At 33.8% G+C, this 22,170-nt stretch overlaps 1 protein-coding gene across 1 annotated transcript in view; it reads left to right on the forward strand.

The window, feature by feature from the left end:
• HOOK1 (hook microtubule tethering protein 1) overlaps nt 1-21,449 on the forward strand; it is a 58,498-nt gene extending 37,049 nt beyond the window's left edge. The window contains exons 13-22 of the mRNA XM_021710430.1: nt 5,743-5,830; nt 5,909-5,969; nt 7,830-7,970; nt 10,288-10,381; nt 12,432-12,466; nt 13,022-13,104; nt 13,725-13,825; nt 16,540-16,641; nt 19,032-19,100; nt 21,270-21,449. Of these exons, the coding sequence (XP_021566105.1) occupies nt 5,743-5,830; nt 5,909-5,969; nt 7,830-7,970; nt 10,288-10,381; nt 12,432-12,466; nt 13,022-13,104; nt 13,725-13,825; nt 16,540-16,641; nt 19,032-19,100; nt 21,270-21,440 (945 nt within the window). The 3' untranslated portion in view covers nt 21,441-21,449. The remainder of the gene's footprint in view (nt 1-5,742; nt 5,831-5,908; nt 5,970-7,829; nt 7,971-10,287; nt 10,382-12,431; nt 12,467-13,021; nt 13,105-13,724; nt 13,826-16,539; nt 16,642-19,031; nt 19,101-21,269) is intronic.
• Nucleotides 21,450-22,170: the final 721 nt, after the last annotated feature.

The following is a 22,170-nucleotide window of genomic DNA, read 5'->3' on the forward strand; positions in this document are numbered from 1 at the left end:
GAAAGTTTGTGAAAATTGGTATTGATTCTTCTTTAAGTGTTTTTGGGGGTTCAGTAAGACTGTCTGAGCTTGAGCTTTATTTGTAGGAAGTTGTTAAATTACTAATTCAATCTTTTCAGTTGCTATAGGCCTATTCAGATATTCTGTTTCTTCTTGAGTTAGTGTCAGTAGTTTGTATCTTTGTAGATATTTGTGAATTTATCTAATTTATTGGCATTCAATTGTTTATACTTATTTCTTATCTTTTTTTCTGTACGAAACAAGGATGTTTCTGTAAGTATAGTAATATATCCTCTCCTTCATTCATAATTTTTGTAATTTGAGTTTTTCTTTCAATCTCTGTCTGTCTGTCTGTCTCGGTTTAACTAAAGGTTTGTTGATTTTGACCTTTTCACAGAACCAACTTGTGGTTTTGCTGATTTTTTTCCTGTTATATATTTTATTTATTGTTACTCCAATCTTTACTAATTCATTGGTAAAGGAACACAGATTTTGTGTTTAGTTTGGTTTTCTTTCTTGTTTCTTAAGGTAGAAAGATTGGTTATTGATTTGTTATTTTTCTTCATTTTTAATATAGGTGTTTACAGCTATGAATTTTCCTCTTAGTGTTTTTTTTGCTACATCTTGTTTTTTTTTTCATTAATCAGTATTTTTTATTATGGTTTTGTGGGGTACAGTTAAGGGTTAGGTGTACAATTATGTTTCATTCAGTCACCCTGTTGATAAGAGGTGTTTTCCCATCCCCCGACAGATATTTGCTACTGTTAATCCCATCCCCCTCCCCCCCATAGTTTCCCAGTACCGTCAGTCATTTTTCTTATAGTATTGCATTGGATATTCAAGGTCCATTTATATGAGTGAGAACATGTGATATTCGGGATCTATTGTTTCTGCGAGAGGTCACTCAGTATTATAGACTCTAGTTCCATCCAGGTTGCTGCAAAATTCATGATTTTGTTCTTTTTTATGGCTGCGTAGTACTCCATTGTGTATATGTACTATATTTTTTAATCCAGTCCTGTTTTGATGGGCAGCATGGTTGTTTCCAGGTTCTTGCTATTGTGAACAATGCTGCGATAAACATACGTGTGCAGGTATCTTTTTTATAGAGTGATTTGTGTTCTTCAGGGTATATTCCTTGTAAGGGGATTGTAGGGTCATATGGAAGGTCAATTTTTAGAGCTTTTAGGAATCACCACACTGCTTTCCGCAGAGGTTGCACTGGTTTACACTCCCACCAACAGTGTAGAAGTGTTCCCTTTTCACCACACCCTCTCCAGCAGCTGTTATTTTTTGAGTTGTTGATAATTGCCATTCTGACTGGAGTTAGGTGGTATCTCAGTGTGGTTTTGATTTGCATCTCCCTGTAACCAATGGGGCAAAGAAAAAGTCACAAGGGAAACTAAAAGTATATGACTTGCTTTTTTAAAAAAATTATTCTGAATATACTTTTAGTATATTTTCTTTGCCCCATTTGGGGTTTTTCTTTGCCCCATTGGTTACTTAGGAGTATCATGTTCAATTTCTATATATGTCTGAATATCCCAAATATCATTGCATCATCTATTCTCATTTAATTCCATTGTGGTCAGAGTGCATACTTTGTATGATTTCTATCTTATTAAATTTATTGGGTCTAGAATATAGTCTGTTTTGGAGAATGTTCTATATAAATTTAAAAAGAATACGTGTTCTGCTGTTGGTTGAAGTCTTCTATTATGTCTGTTAGGTTTAGTTGGTTTATAGTATTGCTCAAGTCTTCTATTTCCATCTTAATTTTTTGTGTGTAGTTCTATTATTGAAAGTGGGGTATTGAAACCTCTATTATGTTGATCCTTTAATTCTGTCAATTTTTACTTCATGTATTTTAGAGCTGTGTTATTAGGTTCATTTATGTTTATAATTTTTACATCTTCTAGGTAGATTGATTTTTTTATCATCATAAAATGTTCCTCTTTTTCCTAGTAACACTATTTTCTTAAAGTTTGTTTTGTTTGATGTTAGTATAACTCTGTGGCTTTCTTTTGGTTACTGTCTGCATCTCTTTTTCTATCTTTTTTTGTCAAACTGTTTGTATCTTTGATACTAAGTTCTGTCTTTTACACCTAGCATTTAGTTGGGTGATTCTTTAAATTCATTCTGCTAATATGTGCTTTTTGATTAGAGTTTTTAATCAATTTACATTTCAATGTAATCACTAATAACACTTAGGTCTGTCATTTTGTTATTCGTTTTCTATATGTCTTTTTTTCGCTTTGTGTCTCTACTATCGCCTTTTGTGTTAGCTGTTTTCTAATATACCATTTTAGTTCCCTTTTTTACTATACTTTCATAAGTTGTTTTCTATGAGTTATTAAGGGGATTACAATTAGTAATTTTTTTTTTTTTGAATTTGAAACAATCTATTTGGGAAAATACTAACTTAACTTCAATAATACACTGAAAACTACTCCAAAATAGAATCTTTCCGTCCCTACGGTTTGGTGCTATTATTTTCATACACATTACATTTTTATTAATATAGTTTTATAATTAATACTTCATGTTGTTATGTTTTAAATCAGATTGAAGAATAAAAAATTTAAAGATACATTTATGTGTCTTATATATGTTTGGAGTCAAATTACTCACTAGTATCTTTTATTTCAACCTGAATGATTCCTTTTAGTTTTTTTTCTGTTTGTTTTTGTGTAGAGAAGGTCTACTAATGACAAATTGTTTTGTTTGTTTGAGAAAATTCTCAATTCATCCTTTATTAAAGGCTGCTTGCTAGATATAAAATTTTTGCTTTGCAGTCTTTTTCTTTTAGCATTTTGTGTCATCCCACTATGTATTGTAGCCTCCAGTGTTTTATGAGAAGTCAGATGTGAGTCTTATTAAGCCTTTTTAAAATGTGATTTATCATTTTTCTCTTGGTTGCTTTAATATTCTGTTTGTCCCTGGATTTCAGCAGTTTGAAGTGTCTAGGTGTGGAACTCTTTGAGTTTATTGTACTTTTGAGTTTTTTTTTTTTTTTACTTTCTTTGATCTATAGATTGTTTTTCATACAATTTGGGAAATAGGGAATTTTTAGCCATTGTTGCTCAAATTTTCTTTTTTTCCCCCTCTCCTTTATTTCTCATTATGCATATGTTGCTGCACTTGATGGTGGCACACAGATCCCTGAGACTTTTCATTTTCATTTTTTTCTCTTAATCTTCTGATGGGACAATTTCAACTGACTTACTCTCAAGTTTTCTGGTTCTTTTCTTCTGCGCAAGTGTTCTGCTGAGCCCATCTAGTAAATTTTTCATTTCATTTATTGTGCTTTTCAATTCAGAATTTCAGTTGGTTCTTTTTAAAAAATTTTCTTACAATTTATTTAGTAAGACGTCATAATTTCTTTTAATTCTTTACACCTGATTTACTTCAGTTCTTTGAACATATGTATAATAGCTCACTTTGTTTAGTATTTCCATCTACTAGACCACCTTACTGACTGCTTTTGTTTAATGGTTTTTTAACCCTGTGTATAGGCTGTCTTGTGTCTTTGTATGTTTTATATTTTTGTTGAAAACCTGATATTTAAAATAATATCTCTCAAAACTGGAAATCAGATTTTTTTCCAACTTTAGAATTTGTGTGTTGTTGCTGTTTGGGGTTTTTTAAGTTTTTGTTGTTTGTTTGTTTTTGGACTAATTCTGCAATGCTTGCATTCTTTATATCATGTAGCTACTGAAGTCACTACTCAGTTACCATTGTGGTTAGTTCCTGATTGGTCAGAGGTTATGTAGATGCCTTGAACCAATAATTTGGCCTTTGCCAAAGAACTCCTTGTGTTTGTTGGAAAACACTGTCGTTACTTAGGCAATTTGAAACTCTGCCTTTGACTTTATTTCTGGTTGCACAGGACCTCAAGTTTATTCAGATCTGAGACATTGGGGCCCTCTCATGTCTTTTCTTGGCATGTGCACAAGCTGCACATAGCTGACTTTGTAGATATTCAGGGACACATCAGAGATTTTCAAAGCCTCCTGTCAGTATCCTTTTCCTGAGATCTTTCTTGCAAATGATTGTCAATGGTTTACCCCAATTGTTATCTTAACCTTCAGTAGCTGTGGTGGTAAACAATTGCTGATTGTTTTTGGCAATTGCCTTGGGAATACTGTAGGAACTTTCTTGCGTAACAAGCACTGAATCAGATCAAATCATGAGAAGTTCCAGAAATGAGGTTTCTTTAGGGAGCTGCAAGACAGCTTAGATAGTGACAGTTCTCTGAGGATGGGATTTTTAAAGAGGTGATCCATTTCTAGTTTGCCCTTTCTGGTGGTTGCTAAAGCTGTTCGTTTCACAGCTACAATGATTGAGGTACTATTGGTTTTCAAGGTTACTCCAGAATTAGCAAGAGGCAGTAGTGGTAAGGCCAGTTAAAAGAGCAAAAAGCGGCCGGGCTCAGTGGTTCAGCCTGTAATCCCGCGCTTTGGGAGGCCGAGGTGAGTGGATTGCCTGAGCCCGCGGGTTCGAGACCCACCTGGGCAACTTGGCGAGACCTCATCTCTACAATAAATCAAAAACTAGCCAGGCGTGGTAGCGTGCGCCTGTAGTTCCAGCTACTTGGAAGGCTGAGGCGGAAGGATCGCCGGAGCCCAGTAGATTGAGGCTGCGGTGGCTGGGAGCGGCCACTGCACTCCAGTCTGGGCAACAGAGTGAGACTTGGACTCAAAAAAAGAGCAAAAGCTCACTGTTCTAACCACGATTTAGCATTTTTCTTTAATAAATGTTCCTTAGATTATTGTAGGATATTGGTTTATTTCCAGAGTTCTGAAAATTTGATATTGACAGATCTACTGGTGTGTGCATTGCGTTCATGGAGAAACAGATTTACAGAAGTCTTTGTGCCTGCCCCTAGTTATAAGTTGCAGTATTCAGAGGTCCTTAGGACATTTGTGGACTCTTTGAATCAGCACCATTTACCGTTAGATTAATTTGAGCTATATAATAGTATATTTTGGATTTTATTGACTTGAAACATAACAACATTTAAAATATGATTTTATATGCAGAAGTACTTTTCCTTTAAGTCCTAGGGAAATAATTTAAATATGAGCATTTTGTCCAAAACATAGTAGTTTGGCATTAGTGTAGGCTCTAAAATAAAAGACAGTGATATGATGTACTGGCTTTCTCTCCTTGTAAAGTGGTGTTTTTCCACAAATGCATACTTCCAGGATGCTTATCATTTCTTTCATCTGAATTTCACAATTATAAAAAGAAATAACTAGTTTCTAGCATCTATTATATTCCAACCTCTGTCTGGATCCTTGACAAGCTACTACCTTCGTTACTCAAACCACCTTTGCAAGGGTTTATGTATCCGTACTCCCATTTTGAAGGTATGGATACTAAAGCCAAAGAATTAAATGACTCAGCCAAGATAATATAACAAGGAACTGATGAAACTGGAATTCAAACTGTGGCCTTTATGCCCCAAACTCCATGTTCTTTTATTACCTTATGGATGCATATTTGTACTCTGTTTCAATTGCATTCATTTTGATGGGGACATCACAAGCCATATGTTGTATATCAACTGTTATTTATGTAACTTGTGGAAGAGAAAATGAGCCTCCTAAAACTAAAACATTGTCATTTTAAATTTAACAATAGTTACCAAATTAACTTCTTAAGATAAATTATTGTAAACATAACATACGTTGTGGGAAAAAATTAAATATTTTGCTGACATCAACAATTCTTTTATAGAGATTAATAGAGCAGCGTGATACTCTGAGAGAAACAAATGAAGAGCTTCGATGTTCACAAGTACAACAGGATCACCTAAGCCAAACAGGTGAATTTTGTTAGACTTAGAAAAGTTTTTTAATAGTTGAGATACTGAAATGCTAATTCATTTTTTGTTATTGTTTAGATGCATCTGCTACAAAAAGTTATGAGAATCTCGCTGCTGAGATTATGCCTGTGGAATATAGGTAAATTTGTTTGTCTATTGATAATCCATTCTTAATATTATAAATTATTTCTTATTTTTATAAATCTCTTATGCTTTAAAACATTTTTGTTTTATGAATCATAGCTGAAAATTACTATCTCATCTGCTTAGACTTTCTAAATCAGATTATTATTACTACTACAGAAGTTAAAAACTTTATCAGGAGTAGAATTTCACTAACCTGTTGAATAACATATTCTGGATTTGTAATGTGACCTTTCTAACTAGGTGAGGTCATGTTCTATGTTATAAAAAATCTTAGGGTCTAGAATTTATGTGGCACAAAGTTGCTTTAACTATAGAGGCTTCAGTATGTTATTCAAAGTTAGAAATTATTAGAAGACAAAAATTAATATAACTAATAAACTTCTGATGGGGGAAGTGGTAAATGTATAAAGTGAGAGCAGTTACTAATCTTTCTTAGTGGGGAGTCAATCATGCTAAAATTAATAATTTAAAAACATCCAGACGAGCTTATTTTTTAGAGTTATGATACTAGCATTCAGAAGAACAAAGATCGGGATTAATTGAGATTGAAAGCGGTTTGCTTTGAGGGAAAGGATTTGACAAAGGAACAAGTTGGACTGTATTACATCTCTATTAAATACTGTTATTTGCATTTAAAAATATGTTTATGTATATCTTCAATACAAATTTTTTCTAGAAGAAAAAGATCTAGAAACTGTTTTATTACTATCATGAAGTATATTTAAAAATTTTAGTTGAATTACAGTTTCTTAAATTCATTACTTTTATCTGATATATTTTCTAAGCTCTCTATTTCCTTTAGCAAACAGTTTTTCAATTACCAAAGTAATATAATTTCTTAGGGATATGCATATAAACATTTAAAAATATATAACAATTTTTATAGCATACCTTTAAATTTTTATTACTTGTTTTTGAGGCACAGACTTGCAGTGTATATAATTTTTTCTTAAAAACTTTCGGAACTTTTGGTTGCATTTTCAGAGTCTCATGACCTACCAGCTGACCTAGCTGGGACTGGATGCATCTTAAAATGATAACTGTTGTTTGGACAGGAATTTCCTTTTTTTTTTTTAACCATTTAGAAAAGTTTATTGAATATCACACTTATCAAAAGAAAAAGTTAACTTTCCTTGAAGGTACCCTTTAATTTCACATGATCTATATCCTAACGTCTTTTGTATTAAAAACATGGTTAAAAATGGAATTAGTAAAATACAGCATATCAACTTCGTGCTGAGCAGAAACAAATTCAAAAGAAGTTTACCTACCCATAGAATAGTTCCCATAGTACGTCTCCTATGTAAATCATACTTGAATGCAATTTTTAGACCCTTTAAAAATATATTTTGCAATTTGTTAATTGTAGGCAGCCATGTTTTTCTTCCACTATATAATCTGTTTCTCTGATTAATTTGGCAATATCTGCTAGGATCCACAGAATGCAGCAAAAACCAAAAAAAGCCCCAGTGGTTATTTCTCAAGGTTTGAGAAATCTGGTCTACCTTTAGTGTAGTTTCCTGAGATCTCTGCTCCACTGAAGTCAAAACCAGAATTTCTTTTTTTGGAATCTCTCTAATATAAGCTTTTGCTGTATTTGGTCTTGTTCCAAAGGATCAGCCACATATTCAGATTCTAGAAGGGAAGTCCAACAATTTGCTGCATCTCTCTTTGTCTTTGTAAGAACATTTTGCTGTCCTCCAAAGCCCACGTTCCCTCATCAGGTATTGTAGAATCAAAGAATTTGCCCTCTAAGACACCAAAATGCAGACTTCCAGGAATTTCCTTTTTAAATAAAGAATATGATTCATGTTTTTAAAAAATTAAAGGCAAATTTACTTTTCAACACCAGGGAGGTGTTTATTCGACTCCAACATGAAAACAAGATGCTTCGCTTACAGCAAGAAGGTACTGAGAATGAGCGCATTGAAGAACTCCAGGAGCAGCTGGAACAGAAACACCGCAAGATGAATGAGCTGGAAACCGAGCAGAGGTGATGTGCTCCTCAGTAATTGAAAAGCTTGGTGATTTCATTACCTAGCCCAAGTCTTGATTCACAGAAGCAGAAAATAGTATTGTAGTTAAAGCAATTAGAATTATCTAGAGGTAGTCTGAATTTTTTTCAGTAGTCTCTCACCACTGTAAGCTTTACTCTATGAAAGAGCTAAAGTGATTCATTTCAGCCATATTATTGTTAATTTTATCAGACTTGGTTAGCCATGTTGCTTATTCTTGAATTTCATTTAGATGTCTTCATAACTGTCAGAAAATTTAACAAACGAATGTTGGCAGTTTGGCTTTCTACTGTGGTCTGGTGCATAGGTGGGAGTGATATAGATATAGACTGTGGAGTCACATTTGAATCCCATTCTTCTAACTCAGCTTTTAACTGTTTCTGGGCAGGTACTTAAACTCACACACACACTGTCTTCAGCTATAAATACAAGTTGTTAAGAAGATTACAGATAATGTGCTTAAAGCAAGTGGTGTGCTTATCTGGTGCCAAAGAGATGCTCAAAACTTATTATAATAACAACACCATTTAACATTATATAGTGTTTACTATGTGCCAGGTGCTTTTCTAAGTACTTTTTAAAATTATTGACTTAGTAAATCTTCACAGTAACTCTATAAAATAACAACTATGATTGTCTGTTTTTCTATGGATAAGGAAACAGTGATACAGAGAAGTGAAATAACTTACCCAAAGTTACATAGCTAGTATATTCCAGAACCTACATTTGAACTCTCTGTCAGTCTCATTCCTGAATCTCTACTCTTCACCACTATGCTAACCTGCCTCTTATAAATGGCACACTTACTATGAGGTATTTAGATTTATTATCCAATCTTTATTGAGTACTAGAGAAATTTTAGAGAAATTGGAACTGTCTCTTTCTCAAACTTGTATGTATCCTGTTTTATCAACTGTGGTTAAAAGAAGAGGTGGGCTCAGTGGCTCAGCCTATAATCCCAGCACTTTGGGAGACCAAGGCGAGTGGATTGCCTGAGCCCATGGATTAGAGACCTATCCAGGCAACTTGACAAGACCTCGTCTCTACAATAAATAGAAAATTAGCTGGACACAGTAGTGCACGCCTGCAGTTCTGGCTACTGGGAAAGCTGAGGCAGGAGGATTGCCTGAGCCCGGCAGGTCGAGGCTGCGGTGGCTGGGAGCATGCCACTGCACTCCAGTCTGGGTGACAGAGTGAGACTCCAACTCAAAAAAAGAGAAGAGCAACATTTTAGCTTTCTGAAGAGACCATTAAATATTGCTATCCTGTATAGTTCAATACCAGTTGTTAGCACTGGTGATACTAAGTTTCAGCTTTTAGGGAATTAATACAGAACAACAGACATGTGAATAGTTAACTGCTATATTATATGATAACTGCAACAATGGAGTATGATAGTAGGCAAGTGTGAATGTCTTAAGTGTATGGAGAGAAAGAAGAAAGAAGGGAGGGATACTAACTCTTACTGGTAACTCCAGTGGAAGTGGCTCTTAAGCAGAGTTTTAAAGAGTGGGATTTTGCCAAGTTAAAATATGGACTAATTTCTTGAATTTAAATGAAAAATCATGAAGAAATGGTAGGAAAATGGTGACCTTCTTCTCCCAATAGTCTGTGAAATCTGAAACAGAAGAAGGAAACCCAGTTTCCATTCATTAAAAATACAACTGAGGCTGGACTCAGTGGCTCAGCCTGTAATCCCAGCACTTCAGGAGGCCAAGGCAAGTGGACTGACTGAGCCCGCTGGTTTGAGACCAACCTGGGCAACTTAGCGAGACCTCATCTCTACAATAGACCAAGAAGTTAGCCGGGTGTGTTATCCTGCACCTGTAGTTCTGGCTGTTTGGAGGGCTGAAGCGGAAGGATCACTGGAGCCCAGCAGGTCAATGCTGGGGTGGCTGTGAGTGTGCCACTGCACTTCAACCTGAGTGACGGAGTGAGATTCCAACTCAAAAATACATATATATATTACAACTGAAAGAATATTGAGCTGGTTTTCTAATTTTTCTACCAGTGAGTATAGTGCAGAAGTGTTATGTTTTTGTCACTGACATATAAGTTTCTTAAATTTTTTAACTTAGACATTTATGCTTTCAGGAAAAATGAAATGCTTTCTTTTTAAAAGTATTTTCTTAGAAGTAGCCTGCTGTATGCCTAGTCGTAGATAATTGTTCTGCATTTGTTATTGTTACCAAGGCATTTTTTTTTTTTAGTTAACTTGCATGAATGTGCCTTTATGGATCCTTAACTACTTTAATTTTCAATACAAATAAATACTTATGACCCATCTTACAATAGGCTGAGCAAAGGGCGAATCAGAGAATTGCAGCAGCAGATTGAGGACCTCCAGAAGTGTTTGCAGGAACAAGGCTCCAAGTCTGAAGGCGAAAGTGTAAGTAACCTAGAAATTATAGTAATTCTACTGTGCATGGATTCTCTTTAATAGGTCCTAATGCCCAAATTAATCTTGTATTTGAAAGTGCTACCCCTATCATTGGGAGTATCCTTAAATACCGTATATATCTGCATAACAGATGCAGTGATTTTTGCCATCTTGTAGCCTATATATTGACCAGATGTGTTGTAAGGTGGTTTCTAACTGTCCTTCTTCAGCAGCTACACCTAAGTTTGTGAAATTTTTGACTGCGGGCATGCTGCATTTGAGGCCTTCATGATTCTGCTGGACTTCCAATGGGGCTGGCCTGAGAAGAATCCAAATGAGAGTAAATCAGTCAGAATTGAGGAAACCTCCTATTAAAAAAATAGAGAATGGGAAAATTATTTCTACCAAAAGAGCATTCCACTAATGGATTATACCAATCTCTGAAGGACAGAAACTTACTGCAGTCTTGGAGGCATCACTCCTAATTTCTTCCTCCCTTCCTGACTCATAGCCTTGCCATTTTCTAATGGTTTTTGATGGCAGATATTGTGAGGGCAGAGATAGGAAGATTGAAAAGAGATCAGACTTAACCTAAATCTTAATATATCTAGCAATTTTACTATAGTTTGATCTCTATATATGAAGAGGAAAAGGAGTAATGAATGGGAGAAGGATGGGTTTAATTAAAAATTACAGGAAAAAGGGCTAGTTATGTATTAGAGGTATATTGGTTGACTGAAATTAGATAGAAAGTTAGATGGTTATACCTGTGTGGATGGGGGAGGAAACTCTACAGAGTAAGTAAAGAGATAAAAAGGAAGATTGAAAGGGGTTGCATTTCCTTTCTGTCTTTTATATGCTTTATATAATTTTCTCTTTTTTCCCTGGGGGCTTGGAAAATAGAAATCGTCTCATGCATGGCGCCATCTCATATGTGCATATATACGGTATTGTAACCTCTCTAATACAAATATTATTTTAGGCCACATTAGGGAATACTTTTAAAATAGGATCTATTTGAGAGAGTACACTTTGGTGTGCAGCATTTTTACTTTTTAAATTATTTAAGTCTTTTGTGTTTAATCTATTGGTGTTCCGGTTACATTTCAGACTATATATTTTAAACTCTTTAGCTATTCACTAGATATTTAACTACTATTGCAATTTAAAGTATTTTTTAAAAAGTTTGATGTTTTAAATTTTGTTTTTTGATGTTTTAAATTTTGCTTTTTAACAATCCAGTTGCTTCATTTTGGTGTTAATATTAAAGTACTTGCATTAATAATGATAATGTTTTATTCTAAAGATAATTATTTCAGTTATTTAAGTCTGTTCTTTACCAAAGGCCTCAAATCTTAAATTTTATATTTTGAATAAATAATTTTTTAAAGATTTAAGTGTTTGATACTTCTTAATATGTCACATTCAGCTTGCATTTGCTATTTTTCAGGTTCAAATTTGATTTTTATTATTTTCAAAAATATGAAACTTTTTTCTGCAATTATACTCTCATTTTATTTTCTCCTTTCTTTCTCTTTTGAAATAAAAAAATACCTAAAATTGTATGCTTTTAAAAGTATGTCATTAGAAATACAAATTTTTTAAACCTTTGTAACTTTTATATTGTACATCTTCAGAAGAAGGTAAAGAGATTTAGATGTCTGGCAGGGTACGGTGGCTTATGGACTCATGTCTGTAATCCTAGCACTTTGGGAGGCTGAGGTGAGAGGATTGCCTGAGTCCACGGGTTTGAGACCAGCCTGGACAACTTGGTGAGACCTTGTCTCTACAATAAATAAAAAGATTAGCAGGGCATGGTAGTACATGCCTGTGATTCCAGCTACTTGGAAAACTGAGATGGAAGGATCGCCTAAACCCAGCACGTCAAGGCTGCAGTGCCTGTGAGCATGAACATGCCACTGCACTCCATCCAGCCTTGGTGACAGAGACTCCAACTCAAAAAAAAAAAAAGAGAGAGAGAGAGAGAGAGATGTAAATGTCTGGAATTTTTACTTTTGTCAAAGTAGTCATCTTACAGCAACTTTTTTTAATTTTATAGTCCAGCAAACTAAAGCAGAAGTTGGAAGCTCATATGTAAGTAAAACTGATATTTCATTTCAAATATGAAAGGGGAAGAGTTCTAAAAGCCTCTAAAGTTAATCTTTTCTGATTTTGTTTATAAAAGCAAATATTCTGATGCTAATTGAATATTCACCACTGCCACCAACAAGTGAAAAAAAAAAGCATGCTAAAAGATTCAGCCTGCCTGATAACCGTCCAAAACTGCTACAGTGTTCAATTGCTAATATCATTTGAAGAGTTTAACAAAGCAGACAACTATCACAGCTAGATTATATAGAAGATCAAGCCTGTATGATACTTTCTTTTACATGGCAAGGGAAACAGTTTAACCTTTTTGGCACCCACCATGTGCAAGGCAGTTTACATCCTTATAATAACTCCTATAGTCAGGAGTTTACATCCTCGTTACAACTCTGATAGGGCCCTTAGGTAATGGTCCCATTTCACAGGTGATGAACCAAAGATCAGAAAGCAACCATCCCAAAGTCCACAAATGTTATGTGGCAGAACAAACTTTCATTATTAGATCTGTTTGACTCCAAGTTCCATGCTCTTTTCCCTACTTAGGGAAAAACTAACAGAGGTCCATGAAGAATTACAGAAGAAACAAGAGCTCATTGAAGATCTGCAGCCAGATATAAATCAAAATGGTAGGTATCTGTACAAACGTGCATCAGACTACAGTGTATTTAAGGATTTGCCCTTTTTAGTTGAAGGATGCGAGAACTGTATATAAGTTTGGCACAACGTGTAGATACATAACATTGCAAATAAGGACCATGATGAATTTTAGTGCTGAAGTCATTAATAAATAATATAATTTAAAAGCAACAAAAAATCTAATAAATGAGCTGATTGATATGCAGAAGTATCAAACATTTAAAAATGTTATAGAATTAATATATGGAAATGTGAATAAAAGCGATTTCAAGTCAGATTAAAATGTGCTTCAAAACATATAGAAATGCTTTATTTTTTTCTATGGTTTTTGCTTACATTTTAAAATATATTTGCTTATTATACTTGGTAAGAAGGAGAAAAAGAACTAGACAAAGCAGATTGTAGATTTTTTAAGGGATAAATAAATGAGGATGTATTGATTGTAGGTTTTAGATAATAATTCACTACAAAGAATAAATAAAAGCCTTCTCTTTGAAGTTCTCCTATCAGGCTCTAGAAAATAAGTATGATGCATAATTTTTTGTGAGGATAGAGTATTTCAGGTAGATAGTAAGTAACTGGTCATGTTTCATTTTATTTTCACTAATAGTACAAAAGATCAATGAACTTGAAGCTGCTCTTCAGAAGAAAGATGAAGATATGAAAGCAATGGAGGAAAGATATAAGATGTACTTGGAGAAAGCCAGGAATGTGAGTGGCTTATCTTTCAGAGCTCAAACCTATGTGGCCCATGTTTTAATAAGGCCTGTTTCACTGGATTGTACTGCTATTCTTGTATATTCATCTAGTCACTTTGCTCTTAACTATCTTTCCTTACCTCTCAGGAACCTAGGGTGTCTACACATCAGTTCTTGCACTCTCAGTCTCACTCATCCATGTCAGATAAAATAAGCACACAACTAATAGGGACTATTTAAACATTGACTGTAATGACCTTATTACAAAAAGTCTTTGCTATAATGTATAGTTCTTAGCAAAATTGGCCTAGACTTTTTATTTGCTAGAATCTTCGTAAATTTGCTAAGAATAAAATTTTATAGTGTTTTAGCAAATGAGCATTTTGCCTTTTGTGAAAATTTAGCTTTTTAAACTTGGTTGAAATTATTTTAGCATTTAGTTTTAGATAAGGCAATTAAACACTTTCTGAGTGTTCCTCAAACTCAAGGCTTAACAGGCTAGACGTTTTCTTCTTAATTACATTGAGTCTGTCATGAGTGGGGAAGGGACTCTGTTCCGTGCATTTATACAGACCCCTAAGCTGACATAGGCTCTGCCTTCTTCAACATAGGGATCCCAGGTTTACTTGACATTGTCCAACTAGTTCATGAGGAAAGAGTGTAAATTGCATAGGAAACATATAATGGGTCAAGCCTGCAAATAGCACAAATCGCTTTTACTACCATTTCAGTGGGCAGAGCTCAGGCATGTGGCTACACCCAACTTCTGGGCAGGCTGGGAAATACTGCTATGGTATGTTTCTAGAAGGAAACGGAAATAGATTTGGTAAACATGCAGTCAGTCTCTGCCACAGTTAAGTTTCCTCCAGTTACAAATGTACAAATGTTTATAGTGGAAAATATAAAATATAGACAGTTTCCCAGAGACAACTGCTGTTTTGGTGTATTTTCTTAACAGTGCATTTTTTGTGGGCATATTTTCTCTGACTAGTTATAATAACACATACGTGTATGTGTGTATATATATACACACATATATATATAATTCATATTTTTAAACTTAATGTGAGCATTTCCTCATGATTATTTCTAAAAATAAAAATAATTTAATATTTATTGAAACTTCCTATAGTAAGTAAGGGAATAAGGCAGTACAAGATAGACACTACATTTATGGAGTAGGCTTTTCACAAGTAAAATAATGTCTACATAATATTCAGTTGGTGGAATATATAATTTACTTATCCTATTTTTGGAAATAGTTTGTATTCATTTCCCTTTCCATTTTTGCTCCTAGAAATAAGACAGTAGACAACATACTTATACAGAAAGTCTTTCCTTTATTTTGGTTTATTATCTTAGCCTTGTTTCCTAGAAATGGAATCATTAGGCCATAGAATAAGACCATTTTAATAAGATGCTTGATACATTTTTCTAAATGACATTTTAAAAGGATTATAACTAATCAGAGAAATGACATGGAATACCATGTTCTCACCATCATTGAGTATTATCATTTAAAAGATAGTTGCTTGCTTTAATAAACATGATTTCTTTTTTCCTCCTTAACATTACTTGGGGGGAAAGGTTAAAGGAGTAGTTAAAATACTGGCTATAATAATGCCACATGTTCACTGGAGAAAACATAAAACTATTGCAACCAGGCTTTTTATCATTTAGGAAAAAATTATGATTTGTTCTTTGTAATTAAATTTTTATTTAAATTATTTAATGTGTTCTTCTTTTATGGTGTGAATTCCATGAGAGCAGGTACCATGTCTCATAAATTGCTGCATCCCCATCTGCCACAGTGTCTGCAACACAGCTGACACTCACTAAATAGTTTTTGAATGAATAAGTGAGTCATAGTAATATTTTGGTATATTACCTTCTAGTCTTTTTTCCTTGCCTCTATAAATATAGACATGTATATAGGTGACATTTTCCTAACTCATTGTGTAATTTTAAACCCTGTTTAGTAGATTTATAATTATATCATACAGATGTGCCTGTTATTGGAAATTTGTAGTTTTTGCTTGAAATATATACCTAACATTTCCAAATTGGTTTCTGACAGTATGCTGTCTATATAGTTTAGCTGATCTCTTTACTACATCTGATCAAACTTTTTTACTCAATGTTTAGTAATGGACATAAATGCAATTCATCACCCCATCTTGGCAGGTAAAGCCAACAGTGTATATTATATTGATCTTACATATTGAATTACATATTACTAGATAATAATAGTAAAAAGGTTTATTGCTAGGAATTTCTTCTTCGTAAAAAAAAGTTTATTACTAAGAACTTCTTTTGTGTATGTTACTCTTACTTTGTAAAATTAGCAAGTTTCCCTTTAATTAGTGAATTCATTTTGATTTTTTTAAAAAGTTCTCAAGTCAGATTGAAAGGATTATTTTAAGACCTTAATGCTCAAAGTTTGAGTATTGAAAATGCTAAATGACTATCCCTGAGTACTGAACCTTGGAGAAGGGAAATTTGGTTTTAGAATGAGGATCTTCCCATTTTACAATGAATTATTCTACTGTATCTTGTCTATAGAATGTAAATTTTGTTACTCCAATTAGATTGTAAAACAGGCTCCAGGAGTTAGTTAATCTACTTTGTGGATTATTTTACATTTTACTTACACAGTTTTTATAGACTGTTCTTGTATTTTCAATACTTGAAAATATAAAATGAACATAACATTTTTTCTTTAAACAGGTAATAAGAACTTTAGATCCCAAACTAAATCCGGCATCAGCTGAAATAATGCTACTTAGAAAGCAGTTGGCAGAGAAAGAGAGAAGAATTGAGATTCTGGAGGTAAAATGCCTATATTCACTTACCTACTCTTGATTATTTTGAGGAATCCTGGTAATTAACTACATTATGATTTGCCATTACTAATCAAATTTTACAAGATATTAAAAATGTCATGTTTCAGCACTCAGTATGTTATTGAAAAACATCTCACTAACCCACTAGATTGGTATCTGTATAGTTTGTATAACCAGTTTATATGCTGCTTTGTGTTTTTCTTCCTCTATAACAGCCAATCATATAAATAGCTATGACTCTCAGAGTCCTGCTATACTGTTACTTTAAAAACATGTGAATGTGATTTCATTCAGGGGGGAAAAAATCAAAACTGAGCTTTACCTTTTAAAAAAGATTCTGTATTTGCTCAGTTAACCATAATTTTCTTATTTTTTGACTGTTTCTTACCTGACCCCAAACAAACTTAGCTGGAATTTCTGGAAGAAGAAGGTACTCACAGAATCCCAGTAAACCTCTGAACTGGAGTGGCAATCTTAGTTATTAATTATGCAGAATAATACAATGACTTGCTCACATTAATTAACTGATTCTTTAAATTTTGAAGGTGCTTTTGTGCTAGTGGTTTTTATCATTCTTAAGAGCTCAGGTATGTATGTTAGTATGGAATTGTATATTCTTAGATTTTATAATTGGGCATGTTTTAGTTTCCTTTGCAAAAGTATACAAAAGTACTATTTTTAATAGTATGGTGAGAATTGATGCTATTCTTGAAGTCAGTATATACTTCCTCTTAATAGCATGTGCATAATTGAAGACTCATATTGAATTCTGTGTACTAACCTGAAATTTTCATAAATGGTAGTTGGTTTCTTTTTAAATCAACTAGGAATGTTATATTTCAGAGAAATGCATTCTATTCGTGTAGCTTTTTCTTGGTGTTATTTCTTAGCAAGTAGATATGAACTGTGGTGGAAATGTTTTTGTTTAAAGAATTTTAAGTCTTTAATACTCCCTCCTACCTACATCAAGTAAACACCACTCTGATGTGCCCTCACTGCCAGTGCTTGTCGGACTATGTCTTATGTTCTAAAAGCACTGGGTAGGCATATCTATCTGAAGAAATGGTATTAATTCTTCAAGATCCAACTCAAATGTTTCTTCTTCTATTTTATTTTTCTTGTATTCCTTAAGCAAAAGTAGTTATCTTTCTATGGTGAGTTTATGTACTTCAAACTTATTAATTTGTCCCATTACAGATTTTGTTTTCTTTTTGATATATGTCAAGGGATCTTGAGAGAAAACTCTGTATGTTCAGTCTCTGTACCCCTAACATTAAGTATAGCATAAATCAGAGTCCACGCTTGCAGTGTTATTGGTAACTTAAAGTTGTCACCTCTCCCCTCTGATCTGCTGTCTCATCTATATAATAATGAGTCTCTGAAGTCTACGTTGCCCTGTTTACTTTCCAGTGAAAGTCATTGAGAACGTACATCATCCTTAGTGTTTGAAGTGTACATTCCTAACAGGTATAATGACAAAATGGTGTGTCTAACTAAAGGGCTCTGAGGAATAACTTAAGTATACCATATGGGCGTTTAATTTGCAAAAATGGAAAAAGGAGAAATGTAAATAGCAGAGGCTATTCCATCTGCCATCCCTCTTGGGAATTCTATGCCTGGAGTGGGTGTGAGCCAGAAGAAGGGTGTGCTTGCCTTCTTTGGGCATGGTTCATATATTCTCTTCTTATCATGAGGGTCTTGCTGAGGGAAGATTCAAGTGTTTTAAGATTATAATACTTATATGAGCCAAACTGTATCTGGTGCTCAACAGAATTACAAAATTAGCTATATTTGAGTAATTAAAGAGAAAGATATAAGTCCCTATGGTCATGTCACTCATAACTGTGGTCACAAGGAATCTAGTATACAGACCACTAAAAATTAACAGAAAATTTTGTACTAAGCTTTATAGGTGATCTTAAAAGATTTTTCCTAGCTATTTTTGGCTATATCCTCTTCTCAGTTTTGACTTTCCATAGGTACAGCTCTGTTTTGTTATCTAAGCCAATTGTTACTTTTTCTTCTAGATATGAGGGGCAGTAGCTTAAGAATAACCAATTTTGTGTGTGTGTGTGTGTATGTGTGCGTGCGTGCGTGCGTGCGCGCACACGGACATGCTCAGCAGTGGAAGAAGGGTGATGCTTAAATTGCTCTGTTCTACCAGTAAGATTCCTGACATAGTTTGTCACAAGTCTTATTCTTTCCTAAAGATGTTGTGCATGCATTTCTGCATGATTCAGTTTACATTTTGACTAGTTTATGTGCCCCACAAATAATCTGTAGATTCTCTCAAAATGAGCTTAATGAAGAGATGATTCTGTTTTTGATAATTTGGGTGATTTCTAGGATTTCAATTGTCCTCATATCTTCTTCCAGAGTGAATGTAAAGTAGCGAAATTCCGTGATTATGAAGAAAAACTCATTGTTTCTGCCTGGTATAATAAGGTGAGTTGAAATTCAACCGATGATTGGATGTTTAGAGCAGTGTTTTATCAAACATCTTGAGCAAGTTCAACAGAAGGAAATACATTTTATACTATAAACCCGGACATAGTATGTTTATGTTTGTAAACTGAAACAAAAATTACCCCAACTGTGTGTTTTACACTCAGATATTTTCTGTTGTATTATGTTTTTTTTAAAAAATGTGGTCATAATCCACTAAAGTGGTTTTGTGACTTATCAACCTGTAGCTGATGTACTTGAAGCATAGACATAACAATTTATAGATATTTTTTAAATTGCTCTATTTGAGCTGAAATATTCAATTTGTACTCATGAAGGGTTTCTGAAAAAATGTAAATATCTGTGTAATGCAAAATTGAATGCTTCTGAAGTACTTACTATTTATTTTAACAGTCTCTAAAGCCTCTCAGTGTATCCTTTACTGTATTTTTATTTTATTTTTTATCCAGGGAATACTCTCCAATAATTGTCCTCTGTTTCCTATCAAGAAGAAAATAGCATAAAGTGACATGAAATGTGTTTTTATTATGTCATCATTGGTTTCAGTGGGTTTTTTTCAAGACTAACATTTCATGCTATGTATATAGTTCTTTCGAATTATCTTAATCAGCCAGAATAGATAATAACTTAGCCATTATCTAGTGTTACCTGTTTTTCTTCATACAAGAAAATATCACCTTATACACTTCCCATGTGTGAACACTGTGCTCCACTACATAGCACTAGTCATTCTTCCTCAAACATGCCTTGTGCTGTCATGCCACCATACTGTTCATTTGTGCTGCTTCCTTCTGTTCTCTGTTGGGTAAACCTGGCTTGCTTTAGTAGGATTTTGAAGGAAATTATGTGTCAAGTGTTCCCAGAAACTTCCCTCATAAATCAGTCATCCTAATCAAGATCAGGGCTCATATATTATTTATTCTTCTGTGACCTTTAGATACGTACATCAGTGAAGATATTGTAGCCAAATAATACATCACTAATTTTTCAATCTGTATTTGTTGGGCATTTACTATAATCTTTGTACTGAACTAGTTACTCATGATGATAAATTCAATAAAATTATGTTATGTGCTCTATTGAGAGAGTAATAACTTCTCTCATAAGAAACCCAACTGCCAAAACTATGGTAATTTGTCATGCACCAATATTAAAGATAAACCATAGTAAATTTGAACTATGCTGGTAGTACTCAAACATTAGCATACATCCGAAGACTTGTTAAAACACAAATTAATGGGGTCACTTGCAGAGCTACTAAATCAGTGAGTCTGAGTAAGGTCCCAGAATTTGCATTTTTAACAAATTTCCAGTGATACTGATCTTGATAATCTAGGGACTACAGGAACCATGGATCTAAACTATTCTGTTCTATATGTCTGCTCATCGATGGTGGAATGATGGCCCAAACACAAACATTCGTTATAATCGACATCTAATTTCAGCACATTATTTTTTTTTAAGTTAGTTCAATGACTTTAGGGGGTGCAGATGAGTTTTGGTTATATGGATGCATCATATAGTGGCAAAGAAGTCTGGGTATTAAGTGTGCCCTCCACCCCCACCTGTGTATATTATACCTGATAGGTGATTTTTCATCCCTACCCACCCATTTTGCCATTCTATATGCCTTTGCAGTAATTAGGTTTAGCTCCCACTTATAAATGAGAACATGCAACATTTGATTTTTCATTCCTGTGTTACTTCACTTAGGATGATGTTCTCCAATTTCATTCAAGTTGCCGCAAAAGGCATTATTTTATTTCCTCACATAGCCAAGTAGTATTCCATGGGGTGTGTGTGGGTATGTGGGCATGCACACGCCATATTTTCATTATCCACTGATCATTTGGTTGGCATTTATCTTTGCAGTTATGAATTGCCAGCACATTATTTTAGGCTACTGTTTTTTAATGATTTTTGAGTTTAGTGGGTTAAAATAGAGAAACTGGGTTTTGTGCCTTCTTACTAGAATTGCCATTTCACAAATGTATTGGCTTCTGAACCCTTTATTTTCTTCTATAAAAATGAGGAAGATCTTAGCTTTATAGAATTGTTTTAAGGGTTAAAAGTCTTTATATATATGAAAAGCTCTTTGCATACTCTAAATATTTAGTCATGTTAAATGTATATATATATTTTGTTCAGAGTCTAGCGTTCCAGAAACTGGGGATGGAATCTAGACTTGTGAGTGGCGGAGGTGCTTGCAAGGACACTGGTGCGTGTACTCCTGCTCGGTCTTTCTTAGCACAGCAACGGCACATCACCAATACCAGAAGAAATCTTTCTGTTAAAGTTCCTGCTACAACATCTGATTAAACTGCAAAAGAATACATAAACAGAAGTGCCCTTAAGATATTTTGTACCTTTCAACTAACTACCAGATTGAAAAAGAAATGTATTATACTGGATATCAGATATTTTAAAATCAAAATGCATCATTAATTTTGCCAACTGATTTTGAAAACAGAGTACATAAATAGCTATCTCTTTGTGGGAACACATTTGAATAATTGGAAGATATAGTTACACATGTATCTCAAGCATTGCTCTTTTGAGAGGATTATAATTTCAAATTGACCTTGTTTATTTTAATGTTCTCAGTTGTATCAGTAATTTAATTTGCCATATGTAATCAACACTATGTAATTTTACAGCATATCTTTTTGTTTTATTTTTATTTTTTGGTTCTTATAAAAATAGTCTTAAGGTAAGCACATGAAGAACTATACGTGAGTGATTTCTTTGACTTGATATATATGGCTTTACTTTTATCCTCTGATTCTTTCATTGAATGTATTTTTATATACCTGTATTTTGTCATGTAAAAGACAACATTTGGATTTGTCTGTTGGAGTAACATTGCTATAGTAAAATTGACTAATTGGAAATTTTGCAGGCTCTGAGGAGGTCATAGTTTGCACATGTATCTAATATAAACAAGGACTTCTGGACAGCATTATTGATATGTTAAGGGTGGGAAATAAGCTGACTTTCTGATGGAAAGCAAGCAAAAAAATTACACTTTGCATTAAATGTCTACATACTT

The sequence above is a fragment of the Carlito syrichta genome, unplaced genomic scaffold (assembly GCF_000164805.1).
Source record: "Carlito syrichta isolate Samal-C Ts95f unplaced genomic scaffold, Tarsius_syrichta-2.0.1 Scaffold288945, whole genome shotgun sequence".
Lineage (NCBI taxonomy): Eukaryota > Metazoa > Chordata > Mammalia > Primates > Tarsiidae > Carlito > Carlito syrichta.